This window comes from Lepus europaeus, chromosome 3 (assembly GCF_033115175.1).
Source record: "Lepus europaeus isolate LE1 chromosome 3, mLepTim1.pri, whole genome shotgun sequence".
NCBI classification, from domain to species: domain Eukaryota; kingdom Metazoa; phylum Chordata; class Mammalia; order Lagomorpha; family Leporidae; genus Lepus; species Lepus europaeus.
Genome location: NC_084829.1, coordinates 138,910,775 through 138,935,009, shown reverse-complemented (window position 1 = coordinate 138,935,009; position 24,235 = coordinate 138,910,775). Strand labels below are relative to the sequence as shown.

General features: G+C 43.6%; 1 protein-coding gene across 4 annotated transcripts in view; it reads left to right on the top strand.

Moving 5' to 3' along the window:
• NHSL1 (NHS like 1) overlaps positions 1-24,235 on the top strand; it is a 287,111-nt gene that overhangs the window by 158,389 nt on the left and 104,487 nt on the right. The window contains exon 1 of one of the 4 annotated variants that reach the window (XM_062186830.1): positions 1,004-1,070. The exons of the other annotated variants lie outside the window; for them this stretch is intronic. Within the exon in view, the coding sequence (XP_062042814.1) occupies positions 1,055-1,070 (16 nt within the window). The 5' untranslated portion in view covers positions 1,004-1,054. Of the gene's footprint in view, positions 1-1,003; positions 1,071-24,235 lie in introns of those variants that run through there. 4 annotated transcript variants of the gene reach the window in all.

Here is a 24,235-nt window from a genome sequence, read left to right as displayed (position 1 = left end):
TATTTATTTGAAAGGCAGAGTTACAGAGAGAAAAAGGCAGAAAGTGAGAGAGAGAGAGCAGTCTTCCATCTTCTGGTTCACTCCCCAGATGGCCCCAAAGGCCAGAGCTGCGCCGATCTGAAGCCAAGAACCCGGAGCTTCATCTGGGTCTCCAGTATGGGTGCAGGGGCCCAAGGACTTGGGCCATCTTCCACTGCTTTCCCAGGCCATAGCAGAGAGCTGAATCGGAAATGGAGCAGTCGGGATTCAAACTGGTGGGCATATGGGATGTTGGCTCTGCAGGCAGTGGCTTTACCTGCTGTGCTACAGCACTTCCCCCACGTGACAAAATTTAATATTGGATTATGGCTACACTGGAGTTGGAAATTCACATATTGTAATGTCGACTTTGTTTCCTCATCTAAACAAATGGCAATGCTATATAAGTATCACATGCTTCGCACCTACCTAGTGTTGCTATTTCTCTTGCACTACCATGAGCATTCCCTGTGCATGCTCTCAGTGATGCAGCCTCAGCCGGCTATGCAAGGTTTTATATGATAATGTCCAGTGTTAATCACACACCTGTGTCCGCACAGCTGACTCCGTATCAGAAAGCAGAGAGCAGTATCAGACAGACAAGGAGCGGTGAAGTCGAAGAATAGAAGGTCATCATTAAAGAGAATCCAGTGATTTCTTTCTTGTGCTGAGGGTCACGTGAGGGAGCCCCTCTCTGCAATGGAAAACGCTGAGAGATAAGCACAAACAAATGGGCTGGGCCGTGTGTTCGGCAGCGGCACTGGACCATGCGAATTGAGCGATGCCTGCAGCCAACTCGCGGCTCTCCTCCCCTTTTTTCAAGCGGGCTCTGAATCCCAGGCGTGAAATGACCGGGGAGAGATAGGGAGGTGTCCGCAGCCCAGCCCGCGAGCCTGGGATTGGGCAGTGGCTTCCTGTAGTGACAGGCACTGGCTGGCTGCCCTGCCGGCGGGCGGTGGGCCGGGGCTCAGCTGCGCCTCACGCTGCAGGCTGCAGTGCACCGCGGAGCCCAGCACCTCTATGCAGCTGCTACAGAATGTTCTGCCTGAAAGGTGAGGGGCCGTTGTGTCCACGCTGGGGGCAAAGTTACAGCCTGGGAGAATTGTCCTGCATCAGAGTCCGGGGCACAGGGCTGGTTCCCGGCAAAGTTTGAGGGAGTTTGCTAAGTAGGAAAGTAAAAATGGCATTGTTCTGTTTCTGTTGCAAACAGGAAGAAGACCTCCTGCTGGGAGATGGAATTCTCTTTTAGACAGAAGGGCAGAGTTCTCCATTTGAATGTGTTTTCTGGGTGTTCAGTCAGGGACAAAAGTTGAAGATGACTGAGGGTTTTTGAATAAGCTTAATGAGCATAGGACTAGCTTGCGGTTGAAGTGTGGGTCCTGTCTGTAATGAGACATTTATGGACAGGATTAGAATGACTAGAAAGGGGGGAAAAGTTTCCGTTACTTTAAGTTTTAATGTGAATCGAGAAATGGAGTTAGTCTTACTACAGAACATCTTATCCCAGCTGCATCTGGGTTATAATACTCCATAATGCTATCAGATCACGGGCGGATAAGTGTGGATTGATTCCTAGAGCAGCTCAAGAGTATGTTCTCTTTTCAGGCAATTGTTTTTTTGCCTCCAACTCTGTTTCTCTTCCAACTCTTGTCATAATGTAATTCATCTACGCGTGTGAGAGTGTGTTTGTCTGTGAGGTTGTGGGAACGGGGGAGTTAAGGTGAATTTCCTCAGAGCTGAAGCAAACTCTTTTGCTCATATCTTTTGGTGGATGTCATTCTGTTGATGGGAAATTCTTGACAGCTGTTCAATTTTTGGAACTCAAGTGTGCTGGCTGCTTTCTTTGTGGGCTGCTCCTCTGTCCAGCAGGTCCGTTAAGGAGTCACAGACAGGGATTCTGTATTTCATCCTTTGCAGGTGTAACCCTGATTTGATACGTGAAAACCCTCCAAAGTCTTTAGTATGAAACTTTAAATTTGGGGTAGCTCTTTATATGATAGATACATATTTGATAAAATTGCGGGGTTAGAACACTTTTTCTCTCCCCAAGCATTCAATCAATTCTTTCTTTCTATGGAGAAGATCCAGTAGTGGATTTCTAAGGCGCTATAGGCTGAAGTGAATTTGAATGTTTCTGCAAATTTTGGGTAAAAGGAGTTCAGAGCCTTCATGGCACTGTTTTTTAAACATTTTTTACTCATTAAAAAACAAGTTAACTAAGAAGAATGAACAGTATTACTGGATGCAGATGCACACTAACCCAGTGTAATGCCCACCACGCAGTTGAAGGAATGATGATGCAGTGGTAGGGTAAGGGCTAGGGTTTTTAATTGGAGGCAGGTGTGGAATTGTTACTGGGTATGACTTCTGCAGCTTCAATGCGTCTTTCCCCACCCATTCCCATTACAGCAATTTCACTTCATTCAAGAACCTATTGATTTCATGGACTCTTGGTTTCTGTGGTAACTTGGGAAACTTTGAAAAGTCAAGTGTATGAAGTCCCACTTTCCGATCTGCCAGCAACCAGGACAAACCGTTGATATGTTGCCTTCTTCCTGTGATTTATAGCCTGTTGACTTACAATAATGATTTTTAGGTTGTTTGCTGTGCTACATGTTGAGGTGACCCCATGATCCAGTGATGGTGAGAGACTTAAGCACAGAATTACTAAGAGCTTCTTGTTGATGCTTTGGGTTTTGCTTGGGAAAAGAGGCTTTCGTTCATTGGCCTGTGTGCGTGGCTAGTCCAGGTCCTAGGAGTTTTGGAGTGTGTGGTTATGATTAGCATTGACATTAAAGGAAACACGAGTGCCCTCCTTTTGGTTTAAATCATGTTTCTGTGTGTTTCTTGTAATTGCTGGAAGAAAACATTCAAATCAGCCAGCCTCCCACCGTGATGCAGGTTTCTTTAGATGCACTTGGACTTTTTTTTTTCTCCTTAGTGTGCAATTGGTGCTAGAAAGGGTGTCTTAATAAAAGACAATGTCATCTTTGTCATGACCATCCCAGGAATAAGTCTTAGAGTTGCAGCCACTCTTTGCTGCTGTTGTCGTAGGATCTTAGCTACGTGAGGTCCACCCAGAAGCGTTTTGTTATGAGCAACATCTGAGCTGCTAGTCTCTGGGAAGATGTTCTCTGAAGTCTTGCCAAGGTCCCTGTGGTTAACAAAGCCATGGTGTGCTGTTCACTGTATAATCAATGATCCCTGTTGGTCTGGGAAGTGAGTTTCTCGTTAACCAAATAACAGGATTAATAGCAAACTACCAATTGTATACAGTGTACCATTCACATGTTACCTTATTTAAAAAGTTAGAACAGAGTGTTGTTGCCACCAAAACTACATGGAAGATAATTAAGTATCTCTGAGATGGTTCTGAGTGCACATTTTATAAGTATAGTACATCACCTTCATCTTTAAAATATCAGTTATCTGTACAGTATTTTTCCAACTATGGCAAAGACTTTCTTTTAAAAAAATTGTTCAATCCATCACAGACTGTTATTTTGTAGGACATGACATCAAGTACTTGTATGATATCACCATGAAGTCCAATAGCTATAAAAGTCCTTAAACTGGGACTGGCGTCGTGGCGTAGTGGGTAAAACTGCTGCCTACAATGCCAGCATCCCATTTGGGCACTGATTCATGTCCCATTCATTCCACTTCCAATTCAACTCCCTGCTGATAGCCTGGGAAAAGCAGCAGGAGATAACTCAGGTGCTTGGGCCCCTGCCACCCACATAGGAGACGCTAATGAAGCTCCTGGCTTCTGCCTGGCCTAGCTCTGGCAATTGAAGCCATCTTCTGGGGAGCGAACCAGTGGCTGGAAGAAGTCTGCTCTCTGTGAAACTCTGCCTTTCAAATAAATAAACAAATAGAGACAGAGAGAGAGAGATCTTCCATCTGTGGTTTGCTTCCCAAATGGCCACAAGAGCCAGGGATGGGCAAGGCTAAAGCCAGGAGCCATGAGCTTCTTCCTGGTCTCCCGTGTGGGTTCAAGGACCCAAGAACTTGGACCATCTTCCATTGCTTTCCCATTAAAAGGTAGCTGAATCAGAAGTGGAGTAGCCAGTTCTCAAACCTGTACCCATATAGGATGCTGATGTTGCAGGTGGTGGCTTTACCCGCTGTGGCACAGCGCTGGCCTCTAGGGTAGCAGTTATTGAATTTAGGCCCCACCATACTCCTTTGTGTAACCTCATTTTAACTAATTATGAAGACTCAGTTTCCAAATAAGGTCATATTCTGAGGTTCCAGGTGAACAAAGATTTTGGGGATCACTATTCAGTACAGTGAAACATGTGTACAATCACATAAACTGAAAGTAGCTCTATAGGGCCTGTGTTTTGTGGAGAGCTCTAAGAATAACAGTCCAACAGAGCTGCATAGATGATGCACTTGAGACTCAAATGCAGTGCAAGTTTCAGACAAGTTGCTATGTGTAGGTAGAAAGATTGCAGATCTGTTTTGATCAGTTCCACAGAGGAAAATGTTGCCTCTTTATCTCCTTTTAAATGATCCAGTTTCCTTCATGAACTATTATCCTGCTGAGAAAGGGAAAAACAAAAAACAAAATTGAACCTTAGTTCATGGCAGTAGACTCAGTGTGAGCCAAGACTTGAAACGGTTGCATTCTATAGCGGGTCTGTTGGATGACTCAGTCTTGTAGAATGCTCCTGCTTATTTTCCTGTTCTCCAAAGCAGTTTGTTGCTGAGTCCCCTTAATAGTCCAACACAAATGATGTGTGCTAAATTACGTACATTTGAAATAATGGATTTGATCCTTACATAATTTGGAAAATTTTAAAGCAGGCCTTCTTTAAGTTTTTCAAGTAAGATAATATTTTTAAAATATTCCTAATGTGGAAAAGATAAATATATACATCCTTTCCTGCTCCAAGAATGATTTCAGTACCTTTCATGAGCATCAGGGACCTTAAGTTCCTGAATTTAATATTGGATTTCCCTGATTTTGCATTTCCTCTAGGAATTTTAATTTTGAGAGGCAGAGAGAGAGAAAAAATGTTCTCATCTGCTGGGTTCACTCCCCAAATGCCCACAATGGCCAGGACTGAACAGTGGCTAAAGCCAGGAGCTGGCAATGCAATCCAGTTCTCCCATGTAGGTGGCAGGTTCACTGCTGCCTGCCCTCCAGTGTTTGCATTAGCAGGAAGCTGGGGTTAGGAACCAGAGCTGGGAATCCAAGTCAGGTGCTCTGTGGTACATGGGCATCCCAACTGATGTTTTAATTGCTGTGCCAAATGCCCATCCCTCTAAGGATTTTAAAAATCATTTTGGTGTTGGACTCGGTCCTTTCTTGTTTGTGGCTCCTACAAGGAGCCTTTGGAAAGTTTGTGGAAAAATGGAATTAAAAAAATGTTTATTTTGGTGCAAAAACTTCTTGAAATCCGTGTGTAATTTTTTTTTTTTTACAATATGTACTTCTCATGAACTTGTCGAAGGCCCCTGTATATGTATTCCAAGAACTAGACATGTGGTCTGGTGGAGCAGAGAGTGGTGAATTCGAGGAGGTGGCTGTATCCCAGCTGCCTGTATGCTCCGCAGCAGAGGGTCCCGTCTACACTCCTTTCTGCTTCCCAAGTTACAGATTTAGGAAAGTCTTTAGGCTGTCTAATAATAGCAGAGAGTTATGCTGGAGATTACAGCTCTGAGCAATCCCAAGCATGTGCTTCTGCGCCCCCAAGGGCAGTTCTTATTAGAAACTCGGCTCCCTCCTTCCTCGTCAGGCGCCCCTTTCCAGTTGTCTCCTGTATGTTGTGTATGTAAAAGAATTCCTTAGATTCCTTCCTTGGCAGCATTTGGAAAATAATGTCAGGAATCAGAAACAGATTTGTTATTTCTGTGCTGAAACAAGTGCATTTTCCCAGCCAGCTAGCAAGCAGACATTGGCGCTGGGAGGTCCCTCGCCCCTTCTATCCAGTAAGAAATGTCAGTTCATCGGCATGCACAGTTTGTGCTCTTTTACTGTTTGATTCTGAGCATCGTTTTGAAAGACTTTGAAAAGACAAAATGCGAAGCAACCCTGGGAATACAGCATTGATTTTTGAATTTCCTATCAACTAGTAGCGGTTTTTAGGACTCTCATACCTTCATGTTCTGAGATCCATATAAATTACCATTTTTAAGACCCATCCTTCAGCAAAGTTTCCCTATTTTTTCCACCCTCCACTCACTTCAACATTGCACATAATTGGTAGTAATCTACAGCTACCAAGGGAAATTCACATTTGCTCAATCTGCAGCTTAAATTAGCACTTTTAATAAACAGACTGGTGATAACATGCATTTTTCAAACTGGCAGGGAAAGCCCTTGAAGTTTAACAAGCCAAAAAAAAGTCCTTTATTTCTTTTGTCTTTCCCTTGAAAACGCTATCATGTTTTCCATTCTCTTTCTTCCTCCTACTAATAGTGAAAATCGGGTTTTCACTATGTTGCCGTAGAAGGTGGAGCGCCATGCTCATTGATGGTGTCCGGTTGTCCACTAGGAGACTCTAGGACCAAGAGAGAAGTGCAGCATGTTGCTGACTGTCGCTGTGGAGCGTGGGGTCTGCTTGTTCCTGGAGCCTGCTCTGTGCAAGGCACCTGCTCTGTGCAAGGCGCCTGCTCTGGCTCCTTCAGTGGCACGGAAGCAAGTGACTTGAGTTTCTGAAAGCACTGGCAGAGATTTCAGTGAAACTCTTGATTCCTGTCCCATTTTTTCAAACTGTTCTTGTTTCCTCTCTCTGCTGATGTTCCTGTCTCTGGAAAGTTTTTGCTTTCTCCCTCTTCACCACACTCAGAGGCGTGCTCCCTGGGGGTAGCTGTATTACACCTAAGCCACCCTGCACTTATCTCTGTTTACTGAGCTGAAATCAGCAGTCCGCACAGGCCTTAGTAAAGGTGGTAGTTAATAGACTCAGGCAGATGGAGCCAGTGCACCACTCAGGACCTCATGTCTCCAATAGCAACCAGGAGCAAAGGTATGCGGGCGTCTATGTAGTTTTCTGTTTTAAACATCACAAGACAATAAATTCTGCTGAGACCAACCTAAGGGTCTTGAAGCAATGAATAGCTTTTGCATGATTAAACAGCCTGGCATGTGGGATTAGGGGAGTGAGTGCGGGGTGTAAAATGGATATCGTTAAATTGAAAAAAGTCAATGATTTTATAAAACCATGCAGGGCAATTGAATTTAAAATTAAGAGGTCTTCCTTTGAAAGGCAGTAGAACAGCAAATTGTGAGCCTAATGTCAGCAGCGTTCATCTTCCCATCTGGTGAGTACATGACGTTTAGCAGGGTGTTTAACAGAATTTTTCTTGTTATTATCAAAATGTGGGCAATCCTGAGAGCCACTAGACAAAAGGCCATACTGACTTGACCATGGGTTTAATGGGGCTGAGGATGCCTGATAAGAGACAGGGACACACCCATCAGTACTTTTTCTTTGAGGTGTCTTTTATTTATTTATTTATTTTAAGATTTATTTATTTATTAGAAAGGCAGAGTTACAGAGAGGTGGAGGCAGAGACAGAAAGGCAGAGAGAGAGAGAGAGAGCCCTTTCATCCGCTGGCTCATCCCCCAAATAGCCACAAGGGCTGGGCCCAAGGACATAGGCTGTCTTCTACTGCTTTCCCAGGCCATAGCAGAGAGCTGGATTGGAAGTGGAGCAGCCAGGACTCGAACCAGCGTCCATATGGGATGCTGGCACTGCAAGTGGCGACTTTATCCGCTACGGCACCACACTGGCCCTGGGATGTCTTCTTATAACCAACAAAGTTAAATAGTGTAAAGTGAGTTTTAGGAACCACGACTGGGAATATCATTGAAGTGAATTCGTATTTACACAAGTATATCTGTCAACAATTGGCTTGTATATTATGTTGAGAAGAGGCCATCTATGTTGCTTATCGTTTCGTTTCTCTGAGTGAACTGTGCAAGTTTCATTGTCATTGGAACTTTCAGAATACAAGGAATGACAAATGCCTCTTCCCTCAGAGGCAGCTGATGTTGGGAGTGAGGACTGGGACTTGAGGAGGAAAGGAAGGCAGGGGTTCAGGGGAGCCTGACCAACCAGCGAATAACTCTCCTGGAGATCCTGGAGTTGGCAGATTGGCTGGGGGAAGTGAGTTACATCAGAAGCTGGGAGGCGTGACTTTCCGGTCACTGCGTCATTCTCAGCATTTGCACAGGGGCCTAGTGTTCACCACATGGGATGCTGTTGCAGAAGACAGTTCAGTTTGTGGGAGCACTGGCTCCCGTGGTCCTCCACGTCTCTTTCCCAGGCCATATGTTTTGCTTTGTCCAGATCACTTTCTGATTCTGATATAAGAGAGGAATTCTGTCCGTTCTATTGTTTCTGGAAATGTGTTATGGTAAGGGATAGGCAATATTTTGTGCAAAAAAAAGAAGGCCAGTATTTTCCCCAGGTGGTGAGTTTAGATTTTGAACTACCTCTGAAATTCACAGTGGGGGAGAAATAGAAACAGATACCTTAGATCCACTGTATCACTCCCCACATGCTAGCAACAGGCCTACACTGGGAGCCCAGGACCCCAGCTGGATTTCCCACTTGGGTAGCAAGGACTCAAGTACTTGAAGCATCACCATTGCCTCCCAGGGCCAGAACTGAAACCCAGGCAGTCTGATATGAGATACAGGCATTCCAAGCTGCATTGTAACTGCTACAGCCAGCACGCACCCTGGACCAAAATGTTTTGCTAGAACTGTGGGCGTAAGCGTCCATTCACCCTGTGTTGTGAGCACCCATTAGGTGCCAGGCACCCTTCCACCCTTAATCATCCCCACACCAAGGAAGCTCCGTCTGGCTCTGGACTTCTTTCCCCTTCTTGGGCCTCATCAACTGCCGAGGCCTCTGGCTCCTTTCTCGTCCCTTTGGAAAGCCCCTACTACTTTGCCAGCTTTTGGGATTCCTCTTTCCCGAAGACAGACTTTGAGAAGAAAGTAAAGTCAGAGACTGTTGCAAGTGGTTGGCCTGCTAATCGTATTACCCAAATAACAAAGGTGATTAATGCAGGTTAATGAAGAAAAATTCCTAGCTCTACTTACTAATCATATAAACTTACTCTTCCAGTCAACCTCTCCGTAGCTGTAAGAATGGGATCTACCTAATAAAATATTGAGGATTAAATAAGAATGTAACAATAAGATGCTGGGCATTTTGTCACAAGTATCTAGTCATATTATTTAAATCTGATCTAAATGCTTAATAAGGTTACCAATTAGATTTAACTTGGACTTGTGAAAGTGAAGAATCATTTGCACCAAGATTTGCAAATATGGTGTGACTACCTCCTGAGACAGGCAGATGTAGTTCTCGTTTTTCATTGCAGGATATTTACACTAAGTTTTCTGGCCTTCCAGTGGTATAAATACATCCAGATGAATAAAAGCATTACCGATTCCATATACCGGCAAATGAGTGCTGTGGCAACACAAATATTTGGAAAGCTCTGGAAGCCAGCGAGAGTATCCTGGTCCTGTCCTCACAGCTCCAGCAGAAGTATTGGCTGCTGCAGCCGCTGACACAAAACCTTTCCTTTTTGGAAATGTTTTCTGGCAGAACAAATACTTGATAAAAAATTTAAAGCATGATTTGGACTGCTCAGATGGTGCTTTTTATAATTAAAAGAAAATCTCTCCACATACAGATGAGAGAAATATGAGTGTACAGATGTATATTTTTGTCTTTACATGGCTGGAAATGTCTTTAGGGTGGCTTATTGCTGTGCTGAGGAATCGGGATTGAGCTCCCCTTAGGCACTGGGTTCTCCCTTTTCTCACTATATTCTTTTTGCCATGAACACCAGTAGTTTCAGCCCATTTTCCACTTCAGAGAAGATGGGTTAGTGAGTGTAAGAGCTGTTGTGGCATAATGGGTTAAGCTACCACCTGCAATGCCGACATCTCATATGGGCACAGGTTCAAGTCTCAGCTGCTCCACTTTCCATCCAGCTACCTGCTAATGTGCCTGGGAAAGCAGCAGAAGATAGCTCAAGCCTTCCGGCCCCTGTACACACATGGAGGACTCAGAAGAAGCTCCTGGCTCCTGTTTTCTGCCTGGCCCAGCCCCAGCTGTTGTGGTCCCGTTTGGGGAATTCCCCGTTTGGGGAATAAACTAGCAGAAGGGAGATTTCTCTCTCTCTGTCTTCTTTCTCTTTCTCTGTAACTTTGCCTTTCAAATAACTAAAATAAACCTCTAACAAATGAATAAAAAGTTGTCCAACCAAATTGTTCATAAGTTACATTGGTAATTTAAAACAAGTAGAAGCTGAGCATCTCTAATCCGAAAATCCTACATCCAGAATACTCCAAAATCTGAGACTTTCTGAGTGCTCACATGATGCCAGAGGTGGAAAATTCCACACCTGCTGTCATGAGATGGGTCACTGTCAAAATACAGATGCACTAAAAGTATTAAAATCACCTTCAACCTATGTTGTGCAGGCAACATAAATGAATTTCATGTTTACATTTGGGTCCACTCCCCTATGCTATCCTGTTGAATATGCAAATATTCCAAAACCTGAAATAATAATTAAGAATCAAAGGTACTTCTATCTCAAGCATTTTGGATAAGCAATAGGCAAACTCAGCTTACTTGAAAGATGACTTTATATGTCCGTCCCTCCAAAGCTGTGGTCCACACAGGCAAGAAGGATTCGATACAGATGAGTAAACTTTTGATGGCCTTAAGCATGATTTAAATAGATGTTCACCTTCACTTCTGGGTTTGGATTTAGAAGATTACTCCTATTGAGTCAGCTTAAAGAGGACCTCTTTTCAGTCACTTATTGGGAACACTGAATGCCAAACATCCAACTTCTCTGCTTCACAAAATTGGCCTGGCAAATATTATAAATCTTTCTCCATCTGCTTTTTGACTCATGGTAACAAATTTGGCATTTGTGTAGTTCTTCAAGCCTCCCTTACCTTCATGAAATTGTAGAATAGATCCATTGTTGGTGCATTATCTGCAAGCGATAAAGCGTCTGTGAGCTGGGGCAAAACTGGAGGCCCTAAAATAGATGAGATTCCTTTGGCACATGACATACCAAGCGGTTCTCCCAGACTGCTATTTTGGACAGTGTTTGATTAGGTTTTCTTGCCTCAAATTTTCCCGTTGCTTCTTTAAAACTTGGAAGGTAAGCCTCAACCGATCTCTATGCCCAAGCATCAGCTGCCTTTCTTTGTCTTCTGCTTGGCATGGGTCCACAGCAACTCAAGGTATAGACAAATGAGAGAACAAGCTCTCTGTGAGAATAGAACACTCCTCACTGCACAACTTCTCGCTTTATTTTTATCTTTTAATTTTTTAAAATATTTATTTATTTGTTTCAAAGACAGTGTTATAGATAGAGAACGAGGGAGAGAGAGAGAAAGAGAGAGAGAGATCAAGAGATCTTCCCTCTGCTGGTTCACTTTCTAAATGGCCACCACAGCTGGGACTAAGCCAGGCTGAAGCCAGGAACCTGGAGCTCCATGAGGGTCTCCACGTGGATGCAGGGACCCAAGCACTTCGGCCATCCTCAGCTGCTTTCCTAGGTGTATTAACGGGGAGCTGGATCAGAAATAGAGCAGCCAGGACAAGAACCAGTATTCATTGGGATGCTGGCATTGCAGGTTGCAGCTTAACCCGCTCTGCCACCATGCTGGCTTCTGCAACTTCTCATTTCAGTTTTAGGATAATTCTGCGGTGAATTTTAAGAGTCCTTTGCTGTTTCCCACTAAGACAGTCTAGTATTTGGTATATGTTGGTAACTTTGATGGTATATGTTGGTAACATTTCTATCTTTAGTGTAGACCCCGCCCTTAAACTTCAAATATGCATCCAGCTGCATAGTCCACATTTTCACTTGGGTGTATAACTGACCTCATGAACAAACAAAATCTCCCCAACTCCCCCTGACCCTCACCCCACACACACTCTCAGTTTAGTGGCAAATCTATCCTTTCAGTTGGCCACAAACCTTGGTCATCAATGCCTCCTTTTTCTCTCATGCTCCACATTCAATTTGTCAGAAAATCATATTGACTCTATTAAAAATTTTTTTTTCCCATAATCAGACAACCTCTTATCACCTAAACTACCATCTACCTGGCCCAGGTCTTACCTGGATTACCACAGTTCCTGTAGCTTCCCTTTATGGCCTGTTTTCAACCCAGGAGTCAGAGTGAATCTTTCATGACAGAAGCAAGACTGTGCCGCTCCTTTGCTTCAAACCTCCTTTCCCTTTGAGTGAAAGCTCATCTTGGTGATTTGTGTTCATTTGGGGAATATCAATCACAGGCCCAGAGGAGAGCACAGGAGGAGAGCCGGGGTTGTCTAAGCTACACAACTCGCAGCTGTGTCAAACCCTTTGGGCTGGCAGGAAAGGAAATGGCTTCCCTGCAGCCACTGGAGTCCTGGATGAGTTGTGTTTAGCACCCACAGGTGGTGGGGTCTTCCATGAGACTCTTTCATCTTTTTCCCCCGAAGGAGTGAATATCGTTCCACCCCCTGTCATTTTATCATTTAAAGTGGCAATCCACTTACCAAATGCTGCTACAGAGATTTACCTTTGGGCTTTATTAAGTAAGTTTGACAGAGTTTCTATTGGAGTTTTGAAAAAGGATTTCCCATGAATTTATTGATAGGGATTTAGTTGGAAGCAAGCAGTGGGGAGCCAATCCAAGTTAGAAAGCTAGCTTTTAAATGTTTCACAAGCAGCTCCAGCTTTATTTTTATTCATGCGTCTTTCGTGCTGTGGTTGGTGGGTGATATGGGGTTAGCGCATACCACAAAGCCCTCTGATGGCAAGTGTAGGATATTTTATCCTTTGATGGTACCCTGCTTTTTCTTTGATAGCATTATTAAAGGAAAGGGCAGACTCCAGCCCAGCTCCTTGAGTGAGATTTGCATGTTCTTTGGGACAAGATTCATTTTTTCGGTGTGTGGTAATGATACATATGGTCAACTCCTTGAGTGCACACCTTATTAACTTGACCAAGAAAGATTCCAACATACACTTGTCAGTCAAAGAAATGACATATATCATCTAGTTTAGGTGAAAAAGATTATCACCCTGTGTGAAAATAAAGGGACTTTTATGAGGCTAGCTTAAAACAGAAAATATTTTGCCACTTCATTGAGACCGAAAATATCCAGGTAATAAACACAGCAAAAAAGATTTTTACCTTTCTGAATTATTTTTCATAGCAAACCCACAGAAAAAATGACCAAAGCAACTTTAATCATTAATGGCTTATAAGAGAGGGAAGCTGGTCACAGAGGAAGAGAAAAGTTAATGTGTTTCTAAAAATGCGAAGTTCAGAACTCATGAGTCGGGCTTTGTGCTAGTGGGGAGGCAGGTGCATGTCACAGGGGCTGTCTTGGTCTTTGATGTAGCAGGTTGCCCTCTGGGAAATGGCCAGTTTCCTGCCGGCTCCTCTTAAGCACTATGCTGAAGTGGTTGCACTTCTTGCCTAAGGATCCTGGATTTACTCTCCAAGGAGAAACATGCCCTTCCTCCAAGCACTTTCCTCCTTCTTGGGTTTTCAATTTTTTTTTTTTTTTTTTTAAAGCAACCGGTCCAATACATATTCCCATGAATGGGCAATTGATCATAGACCACCCCCCCCAAAAAAAAAGAAGTAAAGGGAAAAAATTATTTTTCAAAATAATAGGATTATTTTCTCTTTAGAAAGTATCACTTAAATATGATTTTTACCTGTCTATTTTAGTATTCATTGAAATTTTATTTCATTTCATTTTCCTACCACTGGTTCTGAATGTTTAGGGGGAATTGTTTTATGAGAACTTGTGTGTACCTTTTGTTCTGTTTTCATTATAATCCTGGTTCTCCATTTCTCCTGTAAATATCTTTACAGGCTGGTCATCAAGTATTTCTCCCTGGGTCAGATGATGCTCTGTTCAGACCTGTTGAGGGGTCGGGTGCTTTGCTGCCTTAGGGACTTTATTTCTTCCCTTTATCTCTCTAAATTCTTGTGGTTATTAAAAGCTCCAGTACATTCAGCCTCTGATTGGTTGTCTTTTCAGCTTCTGTCCTGCAAAGTGGACCCATCATTTGCATGCTCAGTAGAGATCTCACTAAATTACACATTCCACATGAGCCTGAAATGTACCATGATGTTGTTAACCATGAATGCAATTTCTATGTGGGAAGCAGGAAGACCTTTAACTTGGGAATCATAGTTTCTGATCCTGAGTCCAGCAAGACTCTGAGTAAGCCATTTCCCTCATCTAGTGTGTGGGGTCTTCAAATGCATAATATGAAAAAACTGTGCGTGGGTTTCAAATTATTCTTGCAGTGAAGTAAACTCATCTTATTACATTTTCCATATACTTTCTGAATTCCTCTTGTAAGTAAACATGACTGCTATGCCTATTTGACAGGAATTTTTTTTTTTTAAGATCTTACTTTATTTTTTGAAATACAGAGTGACAGAGGGAGAGGGAGAAGAGAGACAGAGAGAGGGAGAGAAGGAGAGAGAGGGAGGGAGAGAGACAGAGAGATCTTCCTTCGCGTGGTTCATTCCCCCAAAATGGCTATCAACTGGGGTTAGGCCAGGCTGAAACCGGAGCTCCTTCTGGGTCTCCCACGTGGGTAGCAGGGGCCCGAGTACTTGGACCATTTTCCACTACCTTCCCAGGCATGTTAGCAGGGAGCTGGATCAGAAGTGGTACAGCTGGTACTTGAACCAGAGCTTGGATATGGGAATGCAGATGTCCACAGCCGTAGTTTAACCTGCTGTGCCATACTACCTTGATGGGGATTTGAGGGGTTTGAATGAATAAGGTAACCCTAGTACACCAGAAACTGGGGATCCTTGCTGCTTCCTCCTCTCACATTCTCTTACACCCCCTGTGACTTCCCCCTCATTCATGTGTTCTGGAACTCGCCTGTCCTCATCCACCCCTCAGCTGCCACTGCCTTACTGAGGTGACTGTTGGCACCCAGGTCTCTGCTGCCTTATCAAACTCCTAACTCATAGATTCTAGGCTAATTGCCCATAATGAATCCCTTTCCCAAACACTGTCCAGAATGGGAATAACAGACCACAGCATGTTTCTTCAGTTTCCTATCACCATCCACTCCCCCATTGTCCTTTGGATAAAGTGTAAACCCCTTACTATGACAAAGAGCAGTCCTGCTAGAAGTATGACTCCCTAATTTTCCCCTTCAAGCTCAATGCCCACAATACTGAGGGCTGGGCCAGGCAAGAGCCAGGACCTAGGAACTCTATCTGGGTCTCTTGTGTAAGAGGCCTGAGTCCTTAGCCATCACCTGTTGCCCCTAAGAGTGTGCATTAGCAGGAAGCTAGAGTGGAGAGCAGAGCCCCGACTTGAAGCTGGGCACTCTGATATCGGATGTGGGCATCTCCAGTGGTAGCTTAACTGCTGCAACATACACCCACCCGTCCGCACTTTTATTCACTTTTCTCTGCATCTGCTAGAAGAAGATTCGCCTTCATATCCTCTGCCCAGAAGGAGAATCTGTTTTTCTGCTCTTTCTTGAACCTGGCAGTTCATTTGACTTACAGAAGTCAGTTTTGATGTTCCCTCTTCCAGGAAGCTCCGCACAACACTCTACAGACCGGCTGTTACTCCCCTCTCAGTGCTGCCTATTCCAGTGTCGCACAGGTGTCTGTTTTCCTGTGCAAGGCAAGGACAATCTAGAAGGCAGGAAATGTGTAGTGTTCATCGCCCTTGCTGCCAAGAATTACATGCATATTGGCTGAAACAATTCATGAGTATTTGAAGATCTTTGAGAATATGAAGGAAAATGCTTATGTCTTACCTGGCTTGGTATTAGAAACAAAATAGAAAGCCTTGTCCTGGTCCCTGGTGAAAACGTTGCCAACTGTTCATTCTGGGAATATGCTGACTTGCTGCAGCCATTCTCCCTAAATTATTTCCATGGAGTTGAAATGCACCAAAAATTTCCCAAGTAGGACTGCTTATCTGGGAAGAAGTACCTGGGACAAGAAATCATCAAATAAGAATTTTGCCAAGGAACTTGAATATGGGATGCAGAGCTGCAGTATTCTACAAGAGTAATTTTTTTTTTTTTTTTTGACAGGCAGAGTTAGACAGTGAGAGAGAGAGACAGAGAGAAAGGTCTTCCTTTTTCCATTGGTTCACCCCCCAAATGGCCGCCACGGCCGGTGCACTGCACTGATCCAAAGCCAGGAGTCAGGTGCCTCCCCCTGGTCTCCCATGCGGGTGCAGGGCCCAAGGACTTGGGCCATCCTCCACTGTACTCCCGGGCCACAGAAGAAAGCTGGACTGGAAGAGGAGCAACCGGGACAGAATCTGGTGCCCCGATCGGGACTAGAACCCATGGTGCTGGCACCACAGGCAGAGGATTAGCCCAGTGAGCCGTGGTGCCAGCCTACAAGAGTAAATTAACATGAATGTATATTGTCAGCCAGATTTGCAGGATAGGGGTGGGGTGGAGTATTTATCACTTGGAAAAACTTGATAAAAGCTAAAAATAAGAACTCATTCAGGAAAAATGCAGAGAAACAATTTAATGAGTGATTTATGTGTTAGTTTGGGCTGCTTGAACAAAGCACCGTGGACCGGGTGAATTATCAACAATCAGAATATTTTTCATGGGTCTAGAAGCCCGAAGTTGGAGGTCAGGGTGCCAGCATGGGTTCTGGTGAGCTTCCACCTCCAGCTGGTGGTTGCTGTTTTCTTGTTCCATCTGCTTGCACAGAAGAGAGGGAGAGAATGCTCTGGGGTCCCACTCAGGGCATTAATGCCATTCATGAGAGCACCACCTTCCTGACCAAGCATCTTCCAAAAGCCTCCCCCACAACCCCATCACACTGGACACCAACACCCGGTCTATTGCAATGTATTACTGATTCTGAAAGTAAAATGATCAGAGTCTTCTAGAATTGGGGAATCCAAATAATAGGATATTACATCTCTGCATTACCCACTGTGGCAGCCAAAAACGTTGAGGCCTTCATCCGTTGGCACTGTGCCTTTAATATGTTAAACTTCAGGGCAAATGGGTGTTGCCGATGACTTAAGGTCACTAGTCAGTGATTTTAGGGAAGGGATGTTAGCCTGGATTACCTTTCTAGGCCTGATATAATCACTGGGCGTGAAAAGCAGTGCTCACTCCTGGCTGATGGCAGAGGAGGAAGTTGGAAAGTTCTAGGCATGGGAAACAATTGGTCCATGCTTGCACGAGGATGGAGGGCTACCAGGAAACAGTGAGAAGGAACTGAATTTTGCCAACAACCTCAATGGGTTTGGAAGCAAATACTCATTCACAGCCTCCCAATCAAAGCCTAGGCTGGCCAGCCCTTTCACTTAGGTCTTGTGAGATCCCAGACAGGGGTCCTTACCAAGCCCCCTGGACTGCTAACTGGTCTGGTAACTTGTTGCCATAACATATGACAAGGTTCTTAAACAGGCAACTTGTGACTGAACCTTTAGAAAAGCATAGAGAAATACTATACTAGCAACAACAACAACAAAACAGAAAAATGAGGTTGGAGGATGGGAATATCTTGATTTGGAAACCTTTCTATTAGGCAGACTTGAGCCCTAGTAGATCTTAGTATTGAACTGATGAGGTATAACAAACACTGACAGTGCCCTTTGTGACACCTGTAAGGGTCTTTATTTCTGACTGACCCAGGATCTTTCCCTGACCTCCAGGGCATATAGTTGACCCACGGTGCATATTCCTGAGTGTATCTTAGACTCCTAAGGGGTCCAGTGGAAAAATCTACAGAGAGGCTCTTCCACTGTTATATGCTGACTTTGAGCAGCAAAAGCTAACAATAATAAATCAAAGGAATGAAGATTGTTTTTGGTAGTAGAATATCAAAGGCTCAGTCTCACTTTTTCCAAGTGTTTTGTAAAAGCAAGACATTTGAGATGTTTACTTCTTCTTAGCACTGTTTTTCTAATGTTGCCTTTATGAGAGCCAGGCTCTTTGCCAAAGGTCTGCTCAAACCTCAAACACTTGAAACAGACTAATCTTTTGTTAATCAAAGGAGAGGATTTGATTTTTAGTTCCTGTCTGAAACATGTACTCTTACTATGGTTTTGAAAGCCATTCATTTTAGTTGTCATGTGTAGGACAGGCTGAGATGTGAGCCTGGATGGTGCTTTGCTGGTGTGGTCGATTTGTCCATATTAGATACTACGACAGTTGACTTGGTATCAAAATAGAGAACAGCTGTGCCTGCTGTTTAGTAGCAGATTTAGAAATTAACAGACTTGGTAATCCTACCTAACCACTCTCCTTTACAGAAATTAAGTAGGTACTGCCTATATTTGCTTAGAGAACAAACCACAAGTTAGGTATTTATCCCCCTTAAAACACCACAAACAGCAAAGATTATAGGTAACTCCTTGATAACTAGTCAAAGAATGAGAACCTAAGACAGGCTACTGATTGGAGGGGCCACCACTGCAGGAGGATTATAAACATGTGACAGATGTTTTTGCGCACTTTGGTTATTTTATACATGAAGGGAATTTGAGACCTCATCCTTACCACAAGTGAGAGTTGTAAGTTGTTCTATTGCACATTAGTTTCTTCATTTAGATATTGTCTACATTCTCTTGCTTTTCTAATCCAGTCTCTTCCCTTTGTCTGAGCATATTTATTTCATGAAAAGAAACAAGTATTTAGTATTGCAGGCACACCTAATGCATAAGGGCATTTGAAGTCTAGATTGACAGGTGAATTGTCACTCTCGCGTTGCCTTTCTTTTAACGTTTTGCTAAAGATTTAGTTTTTTACTTATTTGAAAGGCAGAGTGATGGGGGGTGGGGGTGGGAGAGTAGAAATCAACCTTTCATCTACTGGTTCACTTTCCACGTAGCCACAACAGCCAGGTCTGGGCTAGGCTGAAGCCAGTCTGGGTCTCCCACGTGGGTGGAAGGGGCTCAAGCACTTGCATCACCTTCTGCTGCCTTCCCAGGGACATTAGCAGGGAGTTGAATTGGAAGCAGAGTACCAGTACTCGAACCAGCACTCTGATATGAGATGCAGGCATCCCAGGTGGCACCTTGACTCACTGTGCCACAATGCCAGTCCTTCCATTTCTTTTCTTTCTTGACCCAAAGGCTTGGTGCAGCTCCTGCCTCAGATCGGCTTTTTTTTAAAAGATCATCTCATCCCCTTGACTCTTTCTCCTCTGCTCACCTCTTTACCTACTTTTCTTTTACCCTAGTTCTTCTTTTAGTGTTGTTTTTTTTTTTTTTTTTTAATTTTTGACAGGCAGAGTGGACAGTGAGAGAGAGACAGAGAGAAAGGTCTTCCTTTTGCCGTTGGTTCACCCTCCAATGGCCGCCGCGGTAGGCGCGCTGCGGCCGGCGCACCGCGCTGATCCGATGGCAGGAGCCAGGTGCTTCTCCTGGTCTCCCATGGGGTGCAGGGCCCAAGGACTTGGGCCATCCTCCACTGCACTCCCTGGCCACAGTAGAGAGCTGGACTGGAAGAGGGGCAACCGGGACAGGATCGGTGCCCCGACCGGGACTAGAACCCGGTGTGCCGGCGCCGCAAGGCGGAGGATTAGCCTGTTGAGCCACGGCGCCGGCCCTAGTGTTGTATTTTTAAAAGTAATAACAGGAAATAAAATTTTGATATTATCATGTAATTGCCTAGAAATACATTTATGTATGTAGCTTACCCTTATGCCAAATAACTTGTTTTCTCTCCATAATCATCTCATCTGAGCCTTATATGAATATGGATAATTTAGTAGTTTCCAGTGGATTACAAAATAGGAACTGGAATATGGTCCACGACCTAAGAGGAGGAACAAATAAGGAGCCAGGTGTGTTACCCTTGTCACAGGCTCTGGCTGGGGCTTTCTAAAGCCTGATCACTTTGGAAGTGTGTGACAATAGGGCAAGTCACTTAACTGCCCAGAGCCTTATATTCATATCTAAGATGCAGATGGTTGTTCCCTAACTCATATGAGCTTCATGAACTTTAAATAGGGTAATACATGCGAAGCTCGCTTTGAACCTGGCTAGACCAAAAACTGTTAACCACTGTTTTGCTTGTTGTCACTTGAGTGTGTTAAATGCTACATAGCCTCTGAAAAATCTAACCTGGCATCAGTCACACTGCGTTGTCAAAGCGGATCTTTTCATTTGGGGTTTTCTGTTTCCTAAGTGGATTGGTAAGGGTCCTGGTAGGAAGCCACTTCTTTCTGCTGTTCATATGTAAATGCTTTGAGCAAATGCCTGGACACTGGTAATCCCGCTGCACTCTGACTTGCCATTTACCTTGAGCTATCAATTCAGCCACTACTCAGGCATGCCATCGAGGAGATTTGTTTTCGTGGCCCTGCAGGCCACATAAGCCTCATTACTCTTTTATCATATCACATTATAAAAATAAGGAAACTTATTCTCTCTCTTTCATATTTACCCTTCCCTGTTTCACATTCCCAGACTGGCATTTGTGAGCAAATGGTGACTCTAAATGACTCTATGACTTTTGGGGTGTCCTAGTGTCTTTTTTTTTTTCTTCTTCTGTCCTTAGTCTCAGTTTCCAAAATATAGAACTATGAAAGAAACCCTTATCTGTTCCCAGTGCGGGGCAGCCTCCCAGCTCTGGTCTGCACCTCCCGGTCAGTAAGACAAAGGGGGCAGTGGCAGGGATTTGTGTGTAGCTCACACAGCTGGCTCAGTTTGCTTTCTTGTTTAAACAGTGCAAGGCAAAGACAAAGAAGCAAAGTGAGACTCGTGACAGGGCGTGGGACCTTCTAAAAGCCTATCTTTAAGTATCTGGAGGCAGACTGGATGCAGGCAGAATTTCAAGAACTACCAGAATGACAAACTTTTAATGGAAGCCATCAAGATGGCTTTTGTTCAGCTTAGGACCATGTGTCAGTTTATTTTAAAATTCATTAGTGTAGTAGTTAAAAATAGAAGGAGAAGGGAATTTTTAAATATACAAGCACACAATCTAGAAACCGATGGTAGAGATTAAATGATGGTAAAAGATGGTAAAATTAAATTTCAAAACTATATGTAGAGAAACATTAGTATGCTTTTTGAAATTCATTTTTTTAAATTACTTTTAAAGATTAATTAATTTATTTGAAAGAGTTACAGAGAGAGAGGGAAAGACAGATAAAGATCTTCCATACATTGGTTCACTCCCCAAATGGCCAAAATGGCCAAGGCTGGGCGGGGTGGAAGCCAGGAGCCAGGAGCATCTTCCAGGTCTCCCACATGGGTGCAGGGACCCAAGCATTTGGGCCATCTGCTGCTGCTTTCCCAGGAGCATTAACAAGGAGCTGGGTCGAAAGTAGAGCAGCCAGGACTCAAACCGGTGCTCATATAAGATGCGGCATCGCCGGCAGCAGCTTAAACAACTACACCACAACACCAGCCCTTAGTTTTTGTTTTTTAAACCAAAACAATAAAAATTAAGCATAGAGGAACATGGTTATTGAAAAAGCTTGTAAAAATGGCAAACCCAGTGGAATTTGTTTCATATATTTACAGATATTTTGGGTAAAATTAGAAGGGCAGGAAAGTGACCGATATAAGAAGGAAGAAAAATGAGGAATATATGAGAAATATGTTTTAATATTATGACTTGAGAACTCAAGAACACATTTAAAGTTTTATTCTTGTGAACATTTTGGTCAAATGGTTTTAAGTATATTTTTCCAAAAATCTTCCTTACCATATCCCCAAAGTATTTATCAGTTACCTACTTCTTTTTTTTTTTTTTAAGATTTTATTTATTTGAAAGGCAGAGTAACAGAAAGGCAGAGGAAGAAGGAGAGAGAGAGAGAGAGAGAGAGAGAGAGAGAGAGAGAAGTCTTCTATTCACTCCCAAATTGGCTGCAATGGCCAAAGCTGGGCTGATCTGAAGCCAGGAGCCTGGAGCTTCTTCTGGGTCTCCAACATGGGTGCAGGGGCCCAAGCACTTGGGCCATCTTCTACTGCTTTCCAAGGCCATAGCAGAGAGCTGGATGGGAAGTGGAGCAGCCGGGCCTCAAACCGGTGCCCATATGGGATGCCGGCACTGCAGGCAGCAGCTTTACCCACTATGCCACAGCGCGGGCTCCCCACCTACTTTGTTAAAACTTTCCTATATACGCTCATGAGATCTTCTTTAAAGATTTTATCTTCTATTGATTTATTTGAGACACGGAGACAGAGAGCTTCCATATATTGGTTCACTCTCCAAATGTCTGAAATAAGCCAGAGCTGAAGTTGGGAGCTGGAAACTCAATCCAGGTCTTCCGAATGAGTGGAAAGAACCCAACTACTTGAGTCATGGCTGCCTTCCAACCACTCAGACGGGTGACACTGGCATCTTTGGTGAAATGCCCCATTGCCTTCATGTACCAGTCCAGCTAATGTTCATTTTTATTTTGCTTTTGCCAACAAGTACTTCCTTGAATTGTGTATATTCTAGTTTTGGATGCATTATAGAATAAGCATATAGGACTGAGTCCTGGTGTTTCTGACAGACTAGAAATGTTGCTTCTTATTTATATCACATGATACTGTGCCCCAAATAGAACTTAGACTTCTATTTTGTCACATGTCTCTCTAGCTTTTATGACACGAAGCTTTGGCAAATAGGGCTTCCATTATTCAGATGATTTTTTTCAGTCTGCCTTTTAGTTTACTTTTGATATTTAAGAAAGACTCTGTGATCATTTTTTGTGATATCCTTCATCATTTTAAAATTCTGACTTTATTTGCTTGGCCGTTTGTTAGGGAAGAAGAGTTAAACCACCCTACTAGTGTTTCTCTTTGGAAAACTGGTCCATTTCCTTACACTGTCCGTGGGTGTATCCTCAGACCCCAGGAGTCCTCCCCTAGGAAAACGGCCCCATAAGGGCACAGTCCTGATTGCCAAATGACAGGTATGCATGGGAATGTCAAGCTATACCGTGCCCACATGCCCCAAACAGATCCCCTGAATGTCCACTAACACTACAATGTGTGATTCTGTTATCATATAGCAAGAAGAATTAGCATCCTACTGTTGCGTGTGGCGTCATCGATGAATCTCACAAACACAGAAGGATGTGATTCCAGTCACAGAAGTTCCGAAGCAGGCAAAACCGATCTCTGCTTTGTGGGGGTGGAGGTTGAAGCTGGGGACAGGCTCTGGGCTCTGGCAGTGACCTGCATTCTGCTCTGGGCTTTGGTTTCATGCATCTTCACTTTGTGGCGGCTCATTGAGTGTGGACATCATTTGTGCACTTTTCCGTGCCCAGTAAAAAGTTTACTTAAAATCCAGGCTTCATTTTAGCTTTCAGTGTCCCTGCTTTGTGCCTGTTTGGTGGTCTTCGTTTACTTAAGTAACTGCCCCTTGCCACCTTAGTATTCCTCAGAGGTGAGTGGTTCAGAAGCACGGCCAGTAGTTAGGAAAAGCTGCCGGACCTCTGGCCTGCTTTGAGCTCTTGTCCAATCACTTGGCTAGCTGAGGGCCTTGGAAAATTTTCTAGCTTCTTCCTTGGTCTTCATTTCCTCAACTCAAAAATATGGAAATAAATAATAAAGGCTCACACATCTCAAGGTTGTGATGTGAGTTAAATGAGATAACGCACATAAAATGCATAGCTCAGGACAAACACTGTTAACTTCTAGGTATTATTTTATTTTGTTTCCCTAAAGTCTATTCTATGCTTTCCAAACCTGAGACAATCTTGCTCCTTGGCCCAAGGCTAGACCTGGGCTTTAGGGTTTGGGCTTTCCCATTCTTAAATCCTCAGGAGACTTCACGCCCAAAATTACTCATCTGCTCCACTACTTCAAATTCATGATTTCATATCATTGAATTCCCCTGGCTGTGTCCCTGGCTTCTCTTTAATCTACTGCCTCTCCCCCTTCACTCTATTAATTTTTTTTTCATGAATACAGAAAATGCTCAGTGAGCTGTAGAACTTAGTGCACTTGACTTTCCCTAACTGCTATGGTATGTACCTTCTGCTCAAATGAGTGATTCCTCTGAGGAATATTCTGGAACAAATTCAAACCCAGACAGTGAATCAGTGGAAGGGCAGGATCTGCAGGATATTGTATGGAGAGATCATGAAAGGATGAAGTCAGAGTAGAAATCCTCCTTCTTTTTTTTTTTTTTTTTTTGTATTAATGAAACATTAATTTAGAAATTCCCAGCCTCCTGACCTGAAGGTTATTGCCACTTGTCAGCACAGATTGTTAAATT